The 23,222-nt window shown below is 50.2% G+C and overlaps 2 protein-coding genes and 1 long non-coding RNA gene across 9 annotated transcripts in view; 2 read left to right on the forward strand and 1 right to left on the reverse strand.

Annotated features, from left to right (window-relative positions):
* Positions 1-6,959, forward strand: part of MYO1C (myosin IC) — a 23,471-nt gene extending 16,512 nt beyond the window's left edge. For all 4 annotated transcript variants that reach the window (XM_015081362.3, XM_027034629.2, XM_027034628.2 and 1 more), the window contains exons 18-32: positions 605-710; positions 833-950; positions 2,054-2,167; positions 2,247-2,323; positions 2,675-2,743; positions 2,842-2,926; positions 3,022-3,181; positions 3,466-3,549; positions 4,278-4,371; positions 4,466-4,521; positions 4,648-4,783; positions 4,861-4,931; positions 5,021-5,118; positions 5,194-5,293; positions 5,748-6,959. In XM_015081362.3, the coding sequence (XP_014936848.1) occupies positions 605-710; positions 833-950; positions 2,054-2,167; positions 2,247-2,323; positions 2,675-2,743; positions 2,842-2,926; positions 3,022-3,181; positions 3,466-3,549; positions 4,278-4,371; positions 4,466-4,521; positions 4,648-4,783; positions 4,861-4,931; positions 5,021-5,118; positions 5,194-5,293; positions 5,748-5,774 (1,395 nt within the window). In that variant the 3' untranslated portion in view covers positions 5,775-6,959. The remainder of the gene's footprint in view (positions 1-604; positions 711-832; positions 951-2,053; positions 2,168-2,246; positions 2,324-2,674; positions 2,744-2,841; positions 2,927-3,021; positions 3,182-3,465; positions 3,550-4,277; positions 4,372-4,465; positions 4,522-4,647; positions 4,784-4,860; positions 4,932-5,020; positions 5,119-5,193; positions 5,294-5,747) is intronic.
* Positions 6,707-13,240, reverse strand: LOC106983220 (uncharacterized). 3 transcript variants are annotated; one of them, XR_003412675.2, is made up of 4 exons: positions 12,373-13,240; positions 10,960-11,672; positions 8,070-9,238; positions 6,707-7,841 (listed from the first exon to the last, which is right to left on the reverse strand). It is a non-coding gene; the product is annotated as an uncharacterized LOC106983220 (long non-coding RNA). The 3 variants fall into 3 exon arrangements; XR_003412674.2 differs by having other exon boundaries at positions 8,070-9,308; XR_008294279.1 differs by having other exon boundaries at positions 6,707-7,847; positions 8,070-9,308.
* Positions 13,083-23,222, forward strand: part of CRK (CRK proto-oncogene, adaptor protein) — a 26,354-nt gene continuing 16,214 nt past the window's right edge. For both annotated transcript variants that reach the window (XM_027034625.2, XM_027034626.2), the window contains exon 1: positions 13,083-13,485. In XM_027034625.2, the coding sequence (XP_026890426.1) occupies positions 13,245-13,485 (241 nt within the window). In that variant the 5' untranslated portion in view covers positions 13,083-13,244. The remainder of the gene's footprint in view (positions 13,486-23,222) is intronic.

A 23,222-nucleotide genomic window follows, 5' to 3' on the forward strand; every position in this document is an offset into this window, starting at 1 on the left:
GTCATTGATGGAATTGCGAATCTGTTGAGAAGTCTGCTTCTCCCATAGGCCTGAGATCCTTGACGGTCTTGATGAGCAGTGTGCAGAGACAATGGTTGGATGCATAGGCATTAGGACACACTGGTAAAGAAGGTGGCCCTGAAATTCTAGAAGGAGAAAGAGTTGTCGTCAAAGGGAGATGTAGAATCGGGGTTGTGGGGATACCTGAACAAGTGTTTTTGGTTTTGGTTTTTTAAGTAATCTCTACAGCCAATGTGTAAAAGATTGGGTGTAGAGATTGGGTGTGGCTTGAGCCCACAAGAGTAGGTTCCAATGATTGAGTCTCAGCCTGGTGCCTCCTGAGCAGGGTTTTTAGATAGGAGTGAGGTTCCTAAGCTGATGTCTCTAGCCCAGCTGGAAGATGCCAGTAGTCTGGTCCCTCCCTCTACTGTGAGCTTGGGGAGGCAAAAGGAAGGGCCCAAATAGGGCCCAGGGTACCTGTGGGGACTGGCGCCACTCCGCTCCAGGAAGGGGCGTCTGCAGGGTTCAGCAGCTTTGCCCCAGTGAGGGGCAGCTGCAGGGATCCACAGCCTTGGCCAACCTTCCATTCACTTTGGCTGCCCAGGTTGCCACCCAGTTCAAGATGAGCCTCCTGCAGCTGGTGGAGATCCTGCAGTCCAAAGAGCCCGCCTATGTCCGCTGCATCAAGCCCAATGATGCTAAACAGCCAGGTAGGTGCCTCCGCCCACCATAGGCCTGTGGGGACTGGGTCACCCCTGCAGGTTGCCCCTGCAGGGGCAACAGGCTATCCATCCCTGAAAGTCCACTGACCACCCTGTTACCCCTCCCCCAGGCCGCTTTGACGAAGTGCTGATCAGGCACCAGGTGAAGTACCTGGGGCTGATGGAGAACCTGCGCGTGCGCAGAGCCGGCTTTGCCTATCGTCGCAAATACGAAGCTTTCCTGCAGAGGTGGGGGCGTGGCCTGGCTCAGCGCCAGGGAAAGGGGGTAGGAGGGTAGGAAATTTCTGGGTCCCGTGAGAGCAGACAGGGATTCTTAGCCCCATTTCAGAGACTAGGACACTGAGTCTCTGAGCTGCTGTGGGACGCATGCCAGGGGACCCTCCATGCTTGAAGGCCTAATATCAAGCTAGGTGGACAGGATGCCAGTGCTCCCAACCCCATCCCCCACCCCACCCGCTCAGGGACCTGCCCTCATAGAGCACCTGGTTAGGGGTCCATAGGCATGCATCCACATGCTTGTCACCAGGTGGCATGGTAAAAGTCTATGAAGAGGACAGAGTTTCCAATCAGTTCAGAAAGGATAGAGCAGCTTTGTGGTTGGTCAAAGGGGCTGGAGAGTCAATCAGATTTGAATTCCATCCCTGCCACTTTCTAGCCCTGTGGCCTTAGACAGATGAGGATACATCAGTTTCCTCCTCTTTAAAATGGATGCAGTGGTGGGGCGCCTGGGTGGCTCAGTTGGTTAAGTGTCCGACTTCAGCTCAGGTCATGATCTCATGGTTCGAGAGTTCGAGCCCCGCGTCGGGCTCTGTGCTGACAGCTCAGCGCCTGGAACCTGCTTTGGATTCTGTGTCTCTCTCTGTCTCTGCCTCTTCCCTGTTTGCGCTCGCTCTCTCGCTCTCTCTCTCTCTCTCTCTCTCTCTCCCTCCCTCTCTGAAAAATAAATAAACTTTAAAAAATTTAAAAAAAAATGGATGCAGTGGGGTGCCTGGGTGGCTCAGTCGTTTAAGTGTCCTACTCTTGATTTTGGCTCACAGTCATGAGATTCGGGCCCCTGTGTTGGGCTCTTTGCTGAGTGTAGAGCCTGCTTAAGATCCTCTCTCTCCCTCTCCCTCTCTCTCTCTGCCCCTCTCCTGCTCACTCTCTCGAAAAATAAATAAATAAAATAAAATGGATATAGTGACACAGTGACCTCTGAGGCTTTTCATGAGCTGCAAGTCATGGGTGGGAGTACCCAGCATGTACCCCAAAACGCTGATTTGGGTCCCCAGGGGTGGGGGGGAATTGATTGGGGTGGGGCCTGGGTGCATTTCCGCTCCTCCTGTCTCCAGGTACAAGTCACTGTGTCCAGAGACATGGCCCACATGGGCAGGACGGCCCCAGGATGGGGTGGCTGTGCTGGTCAGGCACCTGGGCTACAAGCCGGAAGAGTACAAGATGGGCAGGTGAGTGGTACCCGCCCACACCCAGTGTTTGCGGTGCTAAGGGGTAGCAAGCAGGGGCTGATCACTGCTGCCTCCTCAGGACCAAGATCTTCATCCGCTTCCCCAAGACCCTGTTTGCCACAGAGGACGCCCTGGAGGTCCGGCGGCAGAGCCTGGGTAAGAGAGAGGCCGCACCTTCCTGTCCCAGTGGGGTCTGTTCTGGGGAGAAGGAAAGAAATCACTGCATTTGGGCCTTTTCTCCAGGAAGCCCAGTTCACTCACATTCAGCTCCCCTCCTCCTTACCAGCTCCAGTCCTGCTCCTGGATGCAAACTCTGAGCATATTCCCACCTTCCTTTGCTCCCTCCTTCACTCCTTCACGCATTGCATTCTCCTTCTCTTATGTATCCTCTCATTCAGTAGTTCCTTCAGCCACTCTCATTCGTGCCCCTCAGTGAGCTCTGACAGTGCCAGGCCCTCAGCTGGTTCCCCAGGGCTCTGGCCAAGTGACTTTCTTTCCCCACCACAGCCACGAAGATCCAGGCCGCCTGGAGGGGCTTTCACTGGCGGCAGAAATTCCTCCGTGTGAAGCGATCAGGTGCGGGGGCCCAGGGGTCCTCAGAAGGGGCAGGGTCTGGGGCTAGAGTGGGCCGCCATCGTGAGGAGATTAAGGTCAGCCGTTTGTGGTCTCCGCAGCCATCTGCATCCAGTCGTGGTGGCGGGGAACGCTGGGCCGGAGGAAGGCAGCCAAGAGAAAGTGGGCCGCCCAGACGATCCGGCGGTGAGCACCGGGGCGCCACGAGGGGGTGGTGCAGAACAGGCGGTGGGGCGCTGCCAGGCCTCTCACCCCCACCCCTGGCGGGCCCACACCCCCAGGCTCATCCGTGGATTCATCCTGCGCCATGCACCCCGTTGCCCTGAGAATGCCTTCTTCCTGGACCACGTGCGCACCTCCTTTCTGCTCAACCTGCGGAAGCATCTGCCCCGGAATGTCTTGGACACTTCCTGGCCCACACCGCCACCTGCCCTGCGTGAGGTCCGTGGGCTTCCCTGCTGATCTGGGGACCGTGAAAGCACTCAGCGGAGGGGCCTACTGATCTTGTGGACGGAGAAGCATTGGAGGTCCCCCGAGGGAGAACTGGAGCTGGGCCACGGAGAATGAGTTCTTTTGAGAGAAACGGCTCAGGAATGGAAGGGATGTCCAGGTTGGGGGGGGGGGGGGTCACTCTGGCAAAGGCCCAGTAGTGGGCATATGCCTAGTGTCTTCAGAGGGAAGGGAGCCGGGCTGTGTAGGTGCCCTGACCTCCCTCGTGCCCTCAGGCCTCAGAGCTTCTACGGGAGCTGTGCATGAAGAACATGGTGTGGAACTACTGTCGGAGCATCAGCCCGGAGTGGAAGCAGCAGGTATGGAGAGCGAGGAGGCAGGCGTGGACTGGGACTAGCCAGCGAGGTCGGGGCAGCGTGCTGGGAGGAGCACGTCATCCCCCTCCCCCCCCCCCGGATTTACGGTGTGATGTCAGACGGATCCCGGACCCTATTTGGCCTCGTGTGTGAGGTCAAGGCTGGAGTGGCTCCTGGGTGGCAAATAGAATTTGTCCTATGGGCCCACTCCACCGGAGTGGTAGAGGCTCCCCAGAGCCCTGTGTTGAAAAGGCTACAGAATCAGTCTGATCGGTTGGTAACGTCTGCCGTGGTTGCACGGATGGACGTTGGTGGCTGATGTGCCTTGTGTTGGCCAAGTCACTATTGGATGATGCTGAAAGACCCACCAGCTCAGATAACCTGTTAGTAGTTTAGAGTATCAGCAATCAGCCAGCTTCAAGGTGCCAAGCTAGAGGTGAACGCCAGGGGCCCCAGGGCCTGATACGATGGGGAGTTAGCCCCCAGGTCGAGCCTAGCCCCTGGAAATGCTGTCTTGACCCTTCTGGAAAGCCTTCTGTCTTGTGAGTGGGGTTGGGGGCAAAGCAGAGGGAGAGGCCAACAGCAGGGTTGGTGGCAGGGCCTCGCCTCCTGGTGCTGGGGCCAGAGAGAAGGTGAGAGACTGTCTCAGTTCCTGGGGCTGGCCTGTCCCTTCCCGCTCCCTGATGGTTCCCACCCCTTGTAACCCCCACCTCCCGCCCTTGTCTCCTCAGCTGCAGCAAAAAGCCGTGGCTAGTGAGATCTTCAAGGGCAAGAAGGACAATTACCCCCAGAGTGTCCCCAGGCTTTTCATCAGCACACGGCTTGGTGAGCCCCTTTCAGTGCTCCGACCCTCCAGCACCATCCAACTTAAGTCCCCTCTCCCCTCCCCTGACCTCTCTCTCCCCCATCTGCGTTGCAGGTGCAGATGAGATCAGCCCCAAGGTACTGCAGGCCCTCGGCTCTGAGCCCATCCAGGTGAGACCACGGTTCTGCGGCCTGAGGGCTGCATGGGGGGTGCTCAGGGCCTGGGCAGAGAATGAGGGGCTGCCCTGGAGGCCCCGTAGCCCCTCCCCGAGCCCTCACCCCACCTTCCATCCGCAGTATGCGGTGCCTGTGGTGAAATACGACCGCAAGGGCTACAAAGCCCGCTCCCGGCAGCTGCTGCTGACACCCAGCGCCGTGGTCATCGTGGAGGACGCCAAAGTCAAGCAGAGAATTGACTACACCAACCTGACCGGTGAGCGAGAGCCCAGGGCTGCTTAGGGAGGGCCCCCGCTCTGACCCTTGACCCCTAACCTCTGCCCTTCTCCTCAGGAATCTCTGTCAGCAGCCTGAGCGACAGCCTCTTTGTGCTGCATGTGCAGCGGGAGGACAATAAGCAGAAGGTACCCTGTTGGGGCCTGGGCGGCAGGGCCGAGGTGGGTTCTCGAGCTTTGGGCAGGGCCTGACCCCTCTCTCTTCTGGACGCCCCCAGGGGGATGTGGTGCTGCAGAGTGACCACGTGATTGAGACACTGACCAAGACAGCCCTCAGTGCTGACCGTGTGAACAACATCAACATCAACCAGGGCAGGTGAGGCGGTCAGGGGTGATGAGGGGACCAGGCGTGCGTTATGCAGACAGCCCTCACACACCCCCTTCCTTCCAGCATCACGTTTGCAGGGGGCCCCGGCAGGGATGGCATTATCGACTTCACGCCTGGCTCCGAACTGCTCATCACCAAGGCCAAGAACGGGCACCTGGCTGTGGTGAGTGGGGCCAGCAGGCAACAGCCCACCTCCCTACCAGTAGCCCTGGGGCTCAGGTGAGCCTCGGGTGCCGAGCTTCCTCGGCAGCTTGGCAGAGCCTGGGCAGCTCATCCATGGGTCTCCATCCGTGGGGCATCAAACCACCTTGTTCTTCCCATTGCCCATTGAGGGCCAGAGAGTGGGGCCATATGAGCCTCCACGGTGCAGAGGGTCATAAAGATGGCAGCATCGGGAGGTGGGGGAGGCCTGGGAGTCTCGAGGGGAGCTGTAGACAAGGCCCACTCTGGCAGGACGGGGAGTCCTATGGGAGTAGGATAGAGTCTCCAGGACTGAGGCCACCAGACGCCCACCCCTCAGACCGCCACTGCATTTATCTAATCCATGTAGACAAGCACCCAAAGCACCTGGGTCTGCTTCCTACTCACCACTTGGGCTTCTCTCTCTGCCCCCATAGGTGGCCCCACGGCTGAACTCTCGGTGATGAAGGCACCCACTGGACCCCCTCCCACCTCCCAATGCTTTGCTTCTCCCCACCTCCCCTTCCCACTTACCAAAGACTCGAGCTTCTAGACAGGGACCCAGGGACACCTCGAAGCCCACTGACAAATTCCTGCCTTTTGCTCACCCCTCTCTTGAGGGAGCAGCGGGGGCCAGGGAGCTGCCCCAGAAGTGGGCCAGGCCGGGCCACAGCAATAGGAAAGCCGGGGACAGAGGCGGCCATGCCAGCCCCACTGCCGATGCCAAATATTTGAGAGAAGGGAACTTTTGCTGAGGTTTTCTCTGAGATTTTTTGATGCTTTATAAGAAACTATTTTTTAAAAAAGCTATTTTCCCACCCCAAGACACACTGGATGTGTTTTCCCTGATGCCAGCAGGGCAGGGAGTGTAGCCGAGGGGTTGGGTGGTCTGGGCCCCGGTGCCCTCTCCCTTGCCCAGGCCACTCTCTCCTTTTCATTCCCTTGGCACCTTTCTTTCTGCCTGCCTGCCCACCTGTACCCTTTGCAGCCCACTCTGCCATCCCTTTGGGGGCTGAGACCACCTCTGCCTGCCCCCTTCTTCCTGCCTTAAAAATACCCTTTCAAAATCATCACCCCCGCCTGAGGACATCCTGGAGCGGGGGAAGGGGTCTTAGACCACAGAATTTGGAACACGCCGAGAGATCATCTAGTGTAAGCTTCCTGGTGTGACAGAGCAAGAGACAGAGGCCCAAGAGAAGGGATGTGCCCTTCATCCAGCAGGTTGGGGCAAAACCAGGACTGCAGTCCTGTCTTCAACACACCTCACTGCCTCTCCAGGGACAGGTTCATGTCTTTAAGGGTGCGTGTGGCTCCCTAACCAGCAATCACCCTGGGGGCCAACAGGTGGGAGAAGCAGTCCTACCTGAGTCTATGCCTTAGGATGACAAACATCCTGTTTATATACTTTGGCCCCAATTCAAGGATGTAGGCCCTTTCCTGGCCCTTACGCCCTACTGTCTGCGGAGCCCAGGGAAGAGGCTAGCCTTGGGAGGAGCTGCAGAGGCATCACCTCTTTCTGCTGTGTCCCCCCACCTCCCCAGAGGGCCTGAGCGCTGCCCAGCTGCCTCTGCCCTCCTGGGGGTCTCAGCCCACTGCTGATACTTCTGCAATCCAGAGAAACACTAAATAAAGCAATATGTGTTTGCCAACATTGGTCTGCTTGTGAATGTTAGGAAAAGGGACAGGACCCCTAAAGGCAACCCGGGGTCTTGTGTTAGAATTTTTGCCTTGTCCACAGAAGGAGGAAGGCAGGGTGCCTTCCCGGAGGGAAAACAGAAGTAACCAGTAGCTGCAACACAGACTTGCTTTTTCGTTAACTATCTACCGAAGGGCTGCTCAGCCTGGCCCACTGCTGTGGGCCAGGGGAAGATGCATCTCACACAGTCCCTGCCCAGTGGTCCTCAGCCCGGCGGAGAGAAACACAGCCCAGTGTGGGAAGTGCAGGCCCCAAGGGGCACACTGACTAGCGATGGACTCAGTGGGGGAGAAAGGCTGTAAACACTTCACAGAGAAGATGACATCTGAGCTGGGTCCCAAAGGATAGGCTCCAAATTCTGTGGCAAGTGGCAAATAAAATCTAAATTGGCTTGGGCAGAAAAGGCATTTATTAGCATTAGCGACCTAATGGTCCCAGGGTAGGGCTGCTTGCAGGCACTCAAACAACATCGTTAAGAACATGTCTGGGACCGTCTCTTGGCTCAGCCTTCCTCTGCGGTGGCTCCACTGTCAAGCAGGTTCTGCCCTGTGGCATGGCGGCAACAGTCAGCAGCAGCTCTGGGCTTTCACTCTGTGAGTTGAGCATAAGGAGGTAGGAAAAAAGAGCGTCTTTCCCAGTAATTCAAAAGTCTCAGGGGGCGCCTGGGTGGCTCAGTCGGTGAAGCGTCCAACTTTGGCTCAGGTCATGATCTCGCCGTTCCAAGTTCAAGCTCCTCGTCGGGCTCTGTGCTGACAGCTCAGAGCCTGGAGCCTGCTTCAGATTCTGCGTCTCCCTTTCTTTCTGCTCCTCCCCCGCTCATGCTCTGTCTCTCTCCCTGTGCCTCAAAAATGAATATAAACGTTAAAAAAAAATGACAAAAAAAAAAAGTCTCAGAGCCAATGCAGAGTAGACCAACTTGAATGAAGACCTTGAAGTGGGTCTTCCCTGACCCAACTGTTGCAGTTAGGGAGAAGAGCACATTCTGTTCCGATAGGTGCCTGCCAGGTCTAGGTCATGCGTCTATCCCCTACCCCAGCCCAGACACCAGCAGCATGAACCACACCTGACTCATGGTCCAAGAGCGGGGGCAGATGCCTTCCCAAGAGATCATCAGAGTGGTGCCTCCAGAAGAAAGGGAATGAGTGTTGCAGGCAGCATCCACAGAACTCCTTGGCAGATGGCTAAGAGTTTTCCCAAGTGGGACAGGCGTGGTGAGCAGAAGGAATGGCAAAGGAAGGGGTTAAAGGCAAGAAAAAGTTTAATTTGGGGTCAAGCTATCTGCCCAGGAGCTTAGATTCATCATCCGGGGCAGAAGTTCCCGATGAATGAGATACTGTACAACGTGGGACTATCTTGGGCTTGACGCAATCCTGTGTGCACAACCTAGATTTGACACTCCCCCAACTACAGGAAAAAAAAAAAGCACCACAATAATTTGTCCGCTCTATCAGTAGTAGCAGTGGCTGCAAGAAGCCGACAGATAAGATAAGCATTGTGCTGGGTGCAATTAGCAGCTTTAGAACCCAGCAACACGCCTTTCTCTAGCAAACTGCGATGCGTGCAAAGGCCACGTCGCAGACGTGACCCACGTCTGGCCCAGGAGCCTTGGCCTCTGGCGAGGCAGTCAAGAATGGTCTGCACCCCCAGCTCACGTCCTGCAGGAAGTCCAGTGCCCTCCAGGAGTTGCGTGCCAACTGTGGGAAGCTACATGGGGCCCTGGACAAGAGTCTCCACCCAAATCTCTGTCCATTCCTTCATTCAACCAGTATTTACTTAATGTCTATTATGTGCCAGGCTCTCTGCCAGGCACTCGGGATATAGCAAGAACAAAAAGCACCCAAATCCTTGCTTTTACGGAGCTTATGTTTTAGAGGAGGAAAATAAATAAAGCAGAGAAGGAGGAGAAGCAGAGGTGGCTGCACCATTCGCCTTTGCAAATGGGCGGGTGAGGGAAGGTCTCCCTGAGGGGGCAACATGGGGCACAGACCTGGAGGAGGTGAGGGACTGACCGTGGGCCGCCAGTGGAGGGAACAGCAAGTGCAAAGTGCGGAGGCTCGTCAGAGGAGGAGGAAGAAGAATCAGAGGAGCCAGGGACGGGTGAGTAGGGGGAGACGACAAGACGGGCACGGTTGCATCTTGCCTCCTTCAGATGTTCTTGACTTCCTCAGCTTGGAGAGGATGGAGACAACGAAGGTGACACCTTCTCTTGGATGCCTCACTGCAAAGACTTTCCTAAAGGATGGAGGCAGGGAGGGGCATTCACCTCGCAGCAAGGCACACAACGCATTCTGCCTTTCTCTGTCTTTAAAAAAATTTAAAAAAAAATTTAAAAAAAAAATTTAAAAAAAATTTTAAAAAAAATTTAAAAAAAAATTTAAAAAAAAATTTAAAAAAAATTTAAAAATTTATTTTTGGGACAGAGAGAGACAGAGCATGAACGGGGGAGGGGCAGAGAAAGAAGGAGACACAGAATCGGAAACAGGCTCCAGGCTCTGAGCCATCAGCCCAGAGCCCGACGCGGGGCTCGAACTCCCGGACCGCGAGATCGTGACCTGGCTGAAGTCGGACGCTTAACCGACTGCGCCACCCAGGCGCCCCTAAAAAGTTTTTTTAATGTTTATTTATTTTTCAGAGAGACAGAGACAGAATGCGAGTGGGTTAGGGGCAGAGAGAGAGGGAGACACAGAATCCGAAGCAGGCTCCAGGCTCTGAGCTGTCAGCACAGAGCCTGACGCGGGGCTCGAACTCACGAGCTGTGAGATCATGACCTGAGCCGAAGTCGGACGCTCAACCGACTGAGCCACCCAGGAGCCCCATGTCTTTCTCTCTCTTTTTAAAAAGATTTTAAGTAATCTCTACACCCAACACGGGGCTCAAACTCACAACCCTGAGACCAAGAGTCACATGCTCCACAGCCCGAGTCAGCCAGGCGCCCCCCACAACCTATTCTCACCAGTCCCACAGCACATCACCACATGGGAACATCTCACTGACTTTCCTGGGAAGGTCTGGCCTCCTGCCTCGGTTCCTAGCACACTCTCCTCTCCTAGGCCCTCCTGGAATCCCCTCACAATTCCTCACAGAGCTTCCCCCCCACCCCCCGCCCCGTGTCTGTGTCTGCCTCTAGATCTTATCTTTGCACATTTTAAGACCAGTCCTTGTCTCTGCAAAACTAAGGGCTACCCACTGGGAGGTGGGGCATTTCTCTTCATAGTTCAGAAACTCCAGCAGAGGTTTGGAGATTTTTGTGTCTCCTTCCTTTCCCCCAGTCTCCCTACATGGATGAGAACAGGGTAGAATGGTGGTTTTGTACTAATACAAATTGTGTCTCCACACACTCACCCACCTTTTCTTTCTCTCTCTTGCAAGGTGATCCTGTCAGTTTTCGCTCTAGATAGCAATATTTTTGTCATCTTTGATACAAATCGTCTTTGTTTGCTTTTTTTTTTTTTAAGGCAAACTGTGTAATAGTAGTAACCCAACTCCAAGTGCTTCCTTACATAATAGTGTGGACTTATGCAGTGCACAGCCTGCACAGCTGTACGAGGCAGCTCTGATTACTTTAGGTAACTCAGTGCAGGCACACAAGCAGGTCACTGATCCCCTGCTCCTCCTCCCCTGCTAAAATAAGGAATGCCTTTCTCTGGTTAGGAGAGTTGGGAGTAAAGGACTTTGGTGTGTTTTTCTCTTGAATGGGGCAGGCTTCTCTTTCTTTTTCCTTCTGCTTCTCTTTCAGGTAACTCCCCCACACCCCACCCCAGCACCAGGAGCCATTCCTAAGCAGGAAAGTCACATTCTTTGTAGGGCAAAGAATGGGGGGGAGGGGGTGTGTGCAAAAGCCACCATTACAGCACAAATCCCTAATGTATGTAGGGGAGAGAAGGAGAAGAGAAAGGACGGAGGCGCAGGATGGGTTCGCCTCCTCCTTGTTCCAAGGCCACTCCTGTTCCTACCTCATTGGCCTCTCTGTGCTCAAGAAAGAACACACGCGAGTAGCGCCTTGAGTCTAGGTCTCCTTCCTTGTCGATCTCCTTGCTTATAATCCAGTTTATGATCTGTTTCCTTCCTTCCTCTGTGCCTTCCTTCCTTCCTTTCCCTTTTTCTTCTTTTAAAGTACGTTTTCTGTCATATCCATATGCCCCAGAGAGAGGGTTTGGAGAAATGGCTTCAGAGCCCACAAGCAGCCTCCTGGTAAGGCTTTGCCTCAAGGCTCCGCCATTCTGGAGAAGCGAAGAGCAGGCACTCCTCTTTCCCAAAGGGCCAGAATTCACACTGGGATGATTTCTGCTGCTGGCTTGTGGTAACTTGGCTGTGACTAAGCCAGGGTCACGATGAGTCACCCACAGCATGGAAGGTGCCTTTGCTCTCCTTCCCTTCCCAGAGCAGGCCCAGGAGTGTGTGAAGTAGATCCGGAAGAGGTGTGCTGTTCATGTTAAGACCAAAACCCAGGGCTGGCTGATTTTTTTTTTAATGCCTATTTCTGCCATCCTCCCCCAGCCTCGAGTCCCTCTCCGTTCCCATTCCAGGAGCCTGAGGATGTGGCACAAGGACCATAGCTCTCTGTTCCTTCCAGGATTTGAATGCCAGCTCCTCACTCGGCAGCCAGCCGTGTGTCTCTGGACAAATTACTTAACCTCCCTGAGCTTCATCTGTAAAATGGAGATAGCTGTAAAAGAGATTGTTAAGAGGATTAAATGAGATGACCCGTATAAAGGCGGTTAGCAATTAGCACTCTGCCTAGCAGGTAGTATTCCCTGGATAAATGTGAGCCATTATCATAAAACATTTGTGTAGTGCCTCCTACACTAGATGCTTGGCCTTCAAGGAGCTCTAGTGTGGGACACGGACAGATCTGTAAACGAAAGGTTACAGTACAATGGGTAGGAACTGTAATGGAAATAATACGGACGCAGCGCTGTCGATGCAGAGAGGGAGGGATGGGTGGTCAAGGCCGGGACACATTTGAGTTTGAGATCTGGAAAGGACTGAAAAGGTATTCCAGGAAAAAGAAACACAAGGTTCACGCAGAAGCAGTTAAGAGGAGACTGTGGCCCCATCTTATGCTGGGAGCTACGCCGAGTTTTCACACCTGGAGACCGCTCAAAGTTGCACACAGGGTGGCAACAGACTTAGAGCTGTAATTTAGAAAGCTGACGCTGGCAGATATGTGCAATGCACTTGGGGCAGCAAGACTATAGAGCACGAGTGAGCAGCTGTTCACAGGAATACAGATATAGATGCAGAATACAGAGATAGACATGCTCATGACAGCAGGGAAAGTACAGGATCCCTACCGCCACAATTAGGGTTTAGAAGAATCTGGGCAAATGACTTGAGAGATTGATTCAGTACAGAGAACTCCATACCTCTACCTCGCTTGGCACATTCTGCTTCCTTTGTGTTGAATGCTCTTTCCCCACTTGCCATTCAACATTCAGCTCAAGCCACCTCCTCTGGTAAGCCACTTCGTATTGAATCCCTTTACAGACTGGATTAGCACCCCCCCCCCCCCCCCCCCCCGTGCTCCTAGAGTCCCTTCTCGGTTCCCTATCACAGCACTTGGCATTCCTTTGTCATTGTTTCCTGGTTCCTCCCATTGGTGGTGAATTCGGTGAGGTCAAGGCCCAGACTTGATCACCTTTGCACCCACAGTGGTGTCAATAACTGTTTGCTGAATGAATCAATGCAAACAAAAAACTTTAGCCAGTATAGACAAAAGCTGGAGGAACCACCAGAAAAAGACGGGTCTCCCGGAACTCAGGCCCTGGGGCCACATGCATCTTTTGTACTCCAGTTCTGGCCCGGAGTCGCCGCCTAGAAATTCTGGGCCTTCCAGGAACTTGAAGCCTGGTGCAGAGAAGAGCCTCGGGTCCCAAAGCACAAACACAAACCTCCGCCGACTGCTGGCTGAGCCCCTACCCCTCGTCCCAGACTTTGCCTGTCCATCCGCTGCAGTCCCGATCCCCGCCAGGTGGCGACGCACGTGAGAACGCACGCGCAGTGAGCGCTCGAGGCATACTTTGCCCTTCTCCCAATGGCGGGTGGCGGTCCCCTTCCCGGCATCCTCGAGGGGGCAAAGCGCGCGTCATTTCCGGTGGGGAAGGCCCGCGGCCGCCGCCGCCATTTCAGGCGCTGCTGTGAGGCTGAGACCGGAGCCGGTCCGCTGGGCGGCGGGCGCCGGGGCAAGAGGGGCGCGCGCGCGGCGGCGGCGGCCCAGCGTATAGGCGCGGAGGCGGCCATGGCGGGCAACTTCGACTCGGAGGAGCGGAGTAGCTGGTACTGGGGGCGGCTGAGCCGGCAGGAGGCGGTGGCGCTGTTGCAGGGCCAGCGGCACGGGGTGTTTCTGGTGCGGGACTCGAGCACCAGCCCCGGGGACTATGTGCTCAGCGTCTCCGAGAACTCGCGCGTCTCCCACTACATCATCAACAGCAGCGGCCCGCGCCCGCCCGTGCCACCGTCGCCCGCCCAGCCTCCGCCCGGTGAGGACAGACGGGACGGGAGGCCCGGGGCGGGGGTGAGGGCCGCGGAACTCCCCAGCCTGGCTGGCTGCTCCTCGCGAGCTGACCTCCACGAGGGACACGGGCAGAGGGCTGGAGCGACCATGGCAGGAGGGCAGCCTGGTGCCCGGGCTCGTTCCCACCGACCAGCGGGCGTGTGTTGGGGGGTGGGGAGAGGAGGAGCCGCTGACCCAGGCCTCTGGGTGTGACTTGGGAGGACAGCCCGGGGGAAGGGGAACTGCTTCGGCCCCAGGGTGGGGCTAGCGGCGGGGCCAGGCACAAGGGCAGGGCCGGGCAACGTGGGGACAAAGAGCTGAGGGGGATGTTGGCACTGCGGGGGCATCACTTGGCACCGGTTCCCAGAATGAATCCGATAATCCTACAAGTGGCTTTTTAGGCTTGAAACATTTCCTGTAGTGTTAGAGAGCCGGGTTTGGTTTGGAGAGCTATTCTCCCCTGCTGGCCTTTGGTAGGAAGTCACCACATACTAGCCGGGAGGGATGGAGACACCCTCAGGAAACCGGTCAGCTTTTTCCTTTCTTGGGCATTTTTCCAAAATACTTTTACTGCCCTCTTCCCCCACAGAGGACGAAGGTGGTGAGCTAAGTGCCTTGGTGATAGAAGTAAGCCCTCTGTGATCAGCCCAGAACAAGTTGATGCCCAGCTGATAGTGTCCAAGAGATCTTAGCGTCCAGAGACTGTTCTCCACAATTACGGGTTCTAGTTTTCAAGGTATTTGGGGGAGGACATCCCCCCCCCTCCCACCCCGCCCAGGAAATAAGCCAGTGGAAACCATCTTTTCCTTCAAAGTGAATGGACCTTGCAGTTTCATTGGACTTAAACATTGTCAGTCTTGTAAGTCAGGGCCTCTCCTTTCTCAGTGACTTGGGGGCTGTGACCTAGGTTTTCCTTAGCAAGGATCATTGAGACGTGACTGTCTTATCAATGTCTTTGGAGAATGTTAACGAGATTTATGCACTTAGTACTTGAGATTTGTGAGGTGCAGAGTAATTCTGAGGTTACTATCCTCTTACCATCATCTGTGTCACAGCACGGAGAGGCTTCGTCTTTCTCATTGTTCCCAAATTGAAGCAGTTTCCTCCCGACCAGTTGAGGCAAGCTCTGGGCCAGTCTCAGTCAATTAGGAAGCTCCTGAGCCAGGCTTTGCAGACTTGCAAATTAGGTAGTCCTAATTTAGATTTATTCACTCTGGCCAGAAATGGGGACATAGGATAGTCCGTCTCTTTGTTGCTAACACATACCAATGCCTAAGTCTTTCTCAGTCTCTTTGGTTTAATAGCATAACATGAGACAGGAATATTGATGTAACATAAATTTGCCCTAAACCAGATATATTCTACCTTTTACCACCTTCTTGGTATCTAGGTTTTTGCATTACAATGCAGTAATATGATGTCAAACTGGCACCAAAGCTTAATTTTCAACCTTTTTGTTTGCGTATCTGTTTTGCAAAATTTGGGAATGGCAGCAGGAAGGTTTGTTAGTTTGAGCTTTCTCCACACCTTGGTGTTATGACTTTGTATCTCTGCACTTACCTTGATATTGAGCTCCACCTTGTCATAACAGATACGAGTTCACATGCTTGTCCCAAGAGAGAAGGTGAAGATTGCCAAGGTTTGTAGATGGGGTGTGGAACATTCATGGGCATTGTGGTAATTCTTGTTTCTGGTAATGTGCCCACTTTTTCCACGTAGAGCAATTGATTGAGTTGCTGTCTTCATAAAGATTACTTAATCTTTGTTCTCCCCTTCCCCCATCAAGCTATTTTCTTTTGAAACTACACAGGAATTCTTGAGTTTTAGAAAAGCATGCACGGTATTAGCTAACATTTATTGACTGGTTATTCTATGCCAAGTACTTTGCTGAGTACTTTCTGTGCTTTATTTCATTCTCTGTCTATAACAATCTGAGGAGAAAGTACTATGATTTCTATTTATTAAAATGTTTTCATTTTAACAAAAAAATATTTTTTTTTTTTCCATTTTATGGCTGAGGAAACAGAGTTAAAGATTCAGTAATTTGCCCAAGGTCACATAACTAGTAAATGACTGAGCCAGAATTTGAACCTTCGAATTCTGACCAGAGAGCTTACATTATTATACTGTACTTCTTTCTCTTTCCTTTTAAGATCTCAACCATGCACATAGAGGATTCAACACTTCTGTCTCTGTCCTGGGGTTACAGGTTCTATTTAAAGACCAAAAGGAAAGGATGACAAGAAGAAACTAGCTTTAGCATTTAGATAATACACGTCTGCCATCTAAAAGTCAATGATGAAGCTTTAAAAATCCTTATTTGGTAATTTGAACATGAAAAATGAGATTTTTACGTAGGATTATATAGCATATTTTCTGGACATAATACATAGGTAGAAATTGTATAGAATGCCTTAGTTTTTAGAGTCATAGGGATAGGATGGAACAGGTATTCTCAACCTTTTCCCGTGAACCTATTTTTAACTTAGCTGTTCAGCCTCCATAGGCTGCCGTAGTCTGGGAGCAACCTGCCTTATGCCTCAGGGCCATAAGGCAAGGTTTGGTCAGGTCTGCTGGTCATACCTGGTCAGGTTAGACTTCAAGGTTGACCTCTTGGGAAGGCTTTGCGATCACTGATTCACACGTTTCTTCTTCAGACAATGAGGTATTACTAGACCTTGATCAGTAGACAGTCAACAAAACTGAGTAAGTGTGACCTGGGAGAGTAGTTATAAGTTTGAGCTCTGGAGCTTGGATTTGAATCTTTCTTACCTGCCACTTACTACTTATATAACTTTGGTCAAGTTCTTTAACTTCTGTCTGTTTCCCCATCTGTAAAGAAAGGGGGAAATAGTAATACCTCATAGAGTATGATACCTCACTATGTTGTGAGGATTAAATGAGTTTAGTATATTAAATACTTATGAATGGGGCCAACATATGGTAAGTACTCAGTAAGTATTAGATATATTAGTCTTATGAGGTTGGGAGAGCAGGACTTGGAGCCAAATTGAAAACTCTGAGCTTTGAGAGGCTCACAGGTAGGCACAGTGTGGATTGGTGGACACTGGCAGGTGCCTGGGTGGAGGGGAATGGGGTGCATCAAGAAGTGTGAAAAGGACCTTGGATCCAGGACGTGGAAATAAAGAAGACCCCTGTTGTTACCTGCTTAACTCAGAGCCTTCTACCTGTTGCTCTAGTGGATGAAGGGAGCATAAAAGCTTGCCTCCTTTTGAGGGGGGAGGGGCAGAAGCTAAGGTGGTTATTGTTTGTGCTGCCTCTTCAACGTGGTGTCGCACTAAGCCACTTTAGAGATCTTGTGGGACTGCTCATCACCCACTGCTCCTTTTTTTGTTCATCCACCATCAATGTTTCATTTGTTTAGCTGGTCTTTGCGGTTCTGAAACCTGGTCCTCAGGTTTTATTCGTCAGTTACAGAGCATCCATCCATCCAGTGGTTCTGGGGGGAAGTTCTTCAGTGAGTTACTTCCACGTTTTACAAGAAAAGGATTCCATGGTAAAAGGAAGTAGGTTTATTTACTAGAGGACTTCTCTAAGCCTTTACTATGCTTATGTGAAATTAGTAGGTATTGGATACTGGGTTTTTCAAACATATTTGACCACAAGACTTTTTGAGAAGCATTTGAGATTCTGTAGAACCTTTTCTGGGAAACAGTATAGTGGACTTTGGGTTTGGGATTAATTGGAAATTTCTAAAGGAATTCAGAAGTTTGGGCAGGGTATTAAGCTGAATTTGCTTTTTATTAAGCACCTGTAAGGTACCAGCTACTTTTAGGAACTTTGTTGTAATAAAGTAGGTGTTTGGCCCCATGAGAAGTTAAATAACAGCTCATACAGCTAGTAAATGGCAGAGCCAGAATTCATCAAACCCAATCAGTCTGAGTCTGCAAAGTACCAGGCTGATAGCTAATAGCTACCATTTTTAGAAAGTTCTGTTTGCTTAGGAGACCAGACATTTGATACCTCTTTAGGAAACCTTCTCAGATGGAAGTCAGCAGCCTTTTTATCCCTTTGTATTAGACAGGTGGTGGGGTGTGTGTAAGCAATTTCTATAAATACCATAAGCAGAAGAGGAGTGGGAATTAAGGAAAGGGAAAGGGAAAAAGGAAGTGCTGTGAGATCAAGGAGAGGATGATAATGGAGCTGCTGAGGTGGTACCCACGTCAGAAGTGACTTTGCCTGTCATAGCCCACAGAGCTCTTGGGTGTCCATATAACCTTCAGGGAGTCGTGTTGTAAAAACTGATGTAACCCAAGGGCTAAAATGCTTAGAAGTAATGAGTTGAGCATGTACAGAAACCAAAAGAATATCTAATTGCTTGCATTGATTGTGATTTCTGAACGTGTGTGTTCATAACTGCATGTTCAGAATACCAGCGCAGGTTTAGGTAGAACAAATCAGTGAGGTTTTCCAAGCTCCAGCAATGAGAACCTTGTCATTGGTTCTTTTCTCTAGACTGACTGTATCTCCTTTCTTTCCCGCCCTTCTATTTCCTGCCTTTGGCTCTTTGTGATTGGAAGGAGATGGACTAGGGAAAAGGAACCAGAACACACAGCTGTAATGAGGTTTGGGCTTATCTGAGACTTACCTTTGTTCCCTTCCCTTCCCTTCCCTTCCCTTCCCTTCCCTTCCCTCCCCTCCCCTCCCCTCCCCTCCCCTCCCCTCCCCTCCCCTCCCCTCCCCTCCCCTCCCCTCCCCTCCCCTCCCCTCCCCTCCCCTCCCCTCCCCTCCCCTCCCTTCCCCTCCCCTCCCCTCCCTTCCCTTCCCTTCCCCTCCCTTCCCCTCCCTTCCCCTCCCCTCCCCTCCCCTCCCCTGGAGTTTGGATCGATGAAACTTGATAGTCTATATAATCTGATTGCTTCAGCAGTACACAAAAACAGGCATCCTTCTTGTGGTATTATTATAGTGTCATTAGAAGAGAAAAAAATTTATGAGTAAGGAATATCTAAGATTTCCTTTGGTGTTTTGCTTATATTTCTGTGACTGCTGGGGTTGCCAAGCCAAGCCAAGAAAGAAGTCATAGTGGGCCCACTTTACACCATGTAGCAATTGAAGAAGAAATGAACAGCTTCCTACCTTTATGTTTATGGCAGAGGAGCTGCCAGTTTTTCCTTTTAGAATTCTCCCAGCGATCTTTCTAAGGGAATTGGTTTTGTGGTCTTATTTGTTCTTCTAAACTCTTTTCCCCCAAAGAAACACAAACACAAAACACATTTTATTTGGGCTACTACAGTAATGGAGGAACTATAACAATGGATAACAGGGAGTGGTACTTTCCTTTTTAGAGTGAAAAGAGTGCCTTGGAAATGTTCAGGCATGATCAAATCTTTCATCATGATTTTGTTGTATCTAAGAACACAGTTTGATATTGCTACTGTTTTTTGTAAGAACACATCTCCCCTTCAGAGTGAAAGCAGGAAGTGGGGCGCCTGGATAGCTCAGTAAGTTAAGCGTCCGACTTTGGTTCAGGTCATGATCTCGCAGTTGTGAGTTCGAGCCCTGGTTGGGCTCTGTGCTGACAGCTCAGAGCCTAGAGTCTGTTTCAAATTCTGTGTGTCCTTCTCTCTCTGCCCCTCCCCCTGCTTGTGTGTGTGTGCGCGCGCGCTCTCTCTCTCTCTCTCTCTCTCTCAAAAATAAAACATTTACAAATTAAAAAAAAAAGTGGAAGCAGGGGGGAAATAATGTCTTCCTGCGATACACTGCTTTGGTTACACTGTGTACGCCTTTAGATCCCCAGTTATGCTGTGAGCTTCTCAAAGCTGGGAACAGACTTTCATTTTACTTCTTTACCTCACTTCAGAGTTTTGTTCATTAATAATATCTAACATTTATTGAGTATATACCATCTTCCAACCACTGTCCCAAAAAGGCAACTAGTGAAAACCATTTGGCTGTTGCACCTTGGCATGTAGTTGTGTAAACTCGAGCAAGGAAACTTTCCTCCCCAGGTGTCATTAGGACCATTTTCTAAGCCATGGATACTCTGCTGGTGTGAGAGTTCTCCCTACCACTCAGCCCTGAAGGCTTTCTTGAGCAGGCAGTGCTAAGTAGGTTTCCTTGGAGCTCACACTGCAGGTCTAAAGGATCACTTAATTAGCCTAGTGGTGATAGGCAGAATGACCATGTGTCTCCCTGCCTACCAGACTTAAATAAGAACAGTTCCCCTTCATTGATCCCCTTTAGTGAAGAGAAACTCCAAAATATAGCACCACCGTGCTCTGGTGTATTCATAACCAAAATTCTCTTTCTAGTTCAATACTCAGAACTATCATGATTGTGCCTGCTAAGTGTTCTCCATAGATATGTAGTCCTGGGTCTGGACATCTATTTCAGCATCTTGAGTTGGAGAGACAGCATTACTGAATGTGGGCTATTAACTTGTTTTAGCTTACAGCTTGTTTAGCTTACAGCTCTTCATTCATTCATTTATGTAAAAAGGGAAGGCATTCATTCATCAGAACTCATTCTGTATTGAGGACTTCAGGTTAACTTCCAAAGTTTATCTTCACTTCTCCTCACTACCGAATTTTAAATGTACTTTTTCTGGTCATTCTAGAAGTGATTTCTAACAACAGAATAATTGGGTCTCGTTTCTTTTAGAAGGCAAATTAATTTATACTTCTGAGCTACCGCAATATTGCTATTTCACCATATTAATCACTATGGCTTTTAGACGGTGGACCAGTGTTCTTGGGTGGAGAGCAGAAATTGACCATTTTCCCTTAACAAAGGACTTGAACAAGTAACCTTCCCCAAACAAGTACAAATAGTAAATTTGAAAAACACCAAATAATCAAAGATGATATTTAAAAAGAGATCACGTTTCTCATTAAATTGGCAGTGATTTTTTAAATGCTGTTTTGGCAAGAGTATGGGGGAAGTGGGAACTCATAAACCACTGGTGGGAGTGTAAAATTGTACAGATTTTTTGGAGGGCAATTTGGCAACATAAACCTTAATGGTTTTTTCTTTTTTCTTTTTCTTTTTTTTTTTTTTTTTTTTTTTGAGGGAGAGCACATGTGTGCAAGGGAGAGAAGGAGAGAGAATCCCAAGCAGGCTCCACAGACATGGGGCTCTCACAACCACAAGATCATGCATGACCTGAGCCGAAATCAAGAATTGGATAGCTTAACCAACTGAGCCATCCAGACACCCCTAAACTTTAATGTTCTTACCCTTTGCTCCAGCCATTGCATTTCAAGGAATCTATCCTAAGGAAGTAATGAGAAAAAAGTTCATTAATAGTTATGAAAAAAAATGCTCACAGTAGGGGCACCTGGGTGGCTCAGTTGGTTAAGCATCCAACTCTTGGTTTTGGCTCAGGTCATGATCTCATTGTTTTGTGGGTTCGAGCCCCGAATCAGGCTCTGAGTACTGACCACGAGGATCCTGCTTGGGATTCTTCCTCTCCCTCTCTCTGCCCCTCCCCTGCTTACACTCTGTCTCTCTCAAAAGAAAATAAATTTAAAAAATTGCTTGTAGTAGCATTTTCACTAGCAAAAAGTTGGGAATACTTCATTTTTTTAATTTTTATTTTTAAAATCCATTATCAGCATTTATTCCATTATCTGTATTTATTTATTTTTAAAGTTTATTTTCAAAGAGGGAGCGTGTGAGCAGGGGAGGGGCTGAGAGGGAGAGAGAGAATCCTAAGCAGACTTCGCACTGTTAAGCGCAGAGCCAGATGCAGGGCTCCATCCACAAACCGTGAGTTCATGACCTAAACCGAAACCAAGAGTCAGATGCTTAACCAACTGAGGCACCCAGACACCCCTATTTGATTTATTTTGGTGTTTATTTTTCAGAGAGAGAATGCACGTGGTGTGCATGAGGGACAGAAAGAGAGGGAGACGGAGAATCCCAAGCATGCTCTGCACTGTCAGTGCATATCCTAATGTAGGGCTCAAACTAATGAACCATGAGATCATCACCTGAGCTGAAATCAAGAATCAGATGCCAACTAGTGAACCACCCAAGCACCTCAATTTATTTATTTTTAAGAAGGCTCCATGCCCAGTATGGAGCCCAACGTGGAGCTTGAAGTGATGATGCAGATCAAGATCTGAGCTGAGATCAGAGCCAGAAGCTTAAGGGACTGAGCCACCCAGGCGCCTGGGGAATACTTTGTAGCTATTAAAAGTCATGTTCTTGAAAAGAGAGAAAGTTTTTATTATATAAAATAAAATGTTTTCCATAGTATGAGAAAAGGCAAGATATAAAACTTTATAGCAACCTGGCTATGAAAACCTGTATAAATTTATGACACACACATACACACAGATCTATATTAAAATCTGGGAGGTTGTGGGCACCCGTCGTTAAGTGTCCAACTTCGGATCAGGTCATGATCTCACAGTTCGTGAGTTTGATCCCTGCTTTGGGCTCTGTGCTGACAGCTCAGCCTGGAGCCTGCTTCAGAATCTGTATCTCCCTCTCTCTCTCTGCCCCTCCTCCCGCTGGCACTCTTGTCTCTCTCTCCTCAAAAATGAATGAACATTAATTTTTTTTAAATCTGGGATGTTATAACTCAATGCTGAGTGCCTGTAGGTTAAGGCTGATTGAAAAAAAAAATCCAACCTCCACAAAATCCATTTTTCTGTAGAGTTATTTATTACTTTATCAGGAAGCCAAAGGTTAAAAATCCAATGAAGACAATTTGATATTTTGGCACTTAGCAGAGTGGAAGTTAGAGGTGCTCCTTACTAGAAACTTTGTTTCTCATTTGAACTGATACTATGTTAATTTATTCAATTCTAGAATCTCAGGATAAAGGGAATACATTCTTTTTTTTTTTTTTTTTTTAACATTTATTCACCCTTGAAAGATAGAGACAGAGCGCAAACGGGGGAGGGCCAGGAGATTGGGAGACAGAGAGTCTGAAGCAGGCTCCAGGCTCCGAGCTGTCAGCACAGAGCCCGACGTGGGGCCGAACCCATGGGCCACGAGATCATGACCTGAGCCGAAGTTGGCAGCCCAACCGACTGAGCCACCCAGGCGCCCTGAGAGGGAATACATTCTGAGGTATGCCCTGTACGTCTAGGGCCATACATCTCTTTGCATCATATGAATTTTAAAGATTCCTAATGCATTTTCTCCTTGACCCTCAGGATGTCCTCAGAGGTTGAAAATTTTATTTTTATTTTTTAAAAGATTTTAAGTAATTTCTACACCCAACATGGGACTGGAACTCACAGTCCTGAGATCAGGAGTCATGTGCTGTGAGTGAGCAAGCCAGGTACCCCTAGAGGTTGAGAATTTTAATGCTTCTTTATTTTTTCAAGCATCCTTATTTACTTTTTTTCGTGACCTGTTTGCCTCAAAGGGAACAATACTGTTTGCATGTTTTATTTCAATGAAGACATTAGGAATTGATTTTTAAGCAGCTTTTTAGTTTCTTTTTATAGGCTCCTTGATTCTTTTGCCTGATTAAGATTCTTCTTCTTCTTTTTTTTTTTGGCTGTCAGAAATGAAATTGAAATCAGCAATCATAGATTTAAAAAGATAGTCGTGGGGTGCCTGGGTGGCTCAGTTGGTTGAGCATCCAGCTCAACCCAGGGTTGTGGGATCGAGCCCAGCATCAGGCTCTGTGCCAAGTGTGGAGCCTGCGTGGGATTCTCTTTCTGTTTGTCTCTCCCTGCCCTCCCCCCCCCCCCACATGCACGTGCACTCTCTCTCCCTCTCCCTCTCTCTTTCTAAAAAGTA

The sequence above is a fragment of the Acinonyx jubatus genome, chromosome E1 (assembly GCF_027475565.1).
Source record: "Acinonyx jubatus isolate Ajub_Pintada_27869175 chromosome E1, VMU_Ajub_asm_v1.0, whole genome shotgun sequence".
In the NCBI taxonomy this organism is placed as follows: domain Eukaryota; kingdom Metazoa; phylum Chordata; class Mammalia; order Carnivora; family Felidae; genus Acinonyx; species Acinonyx jubatus.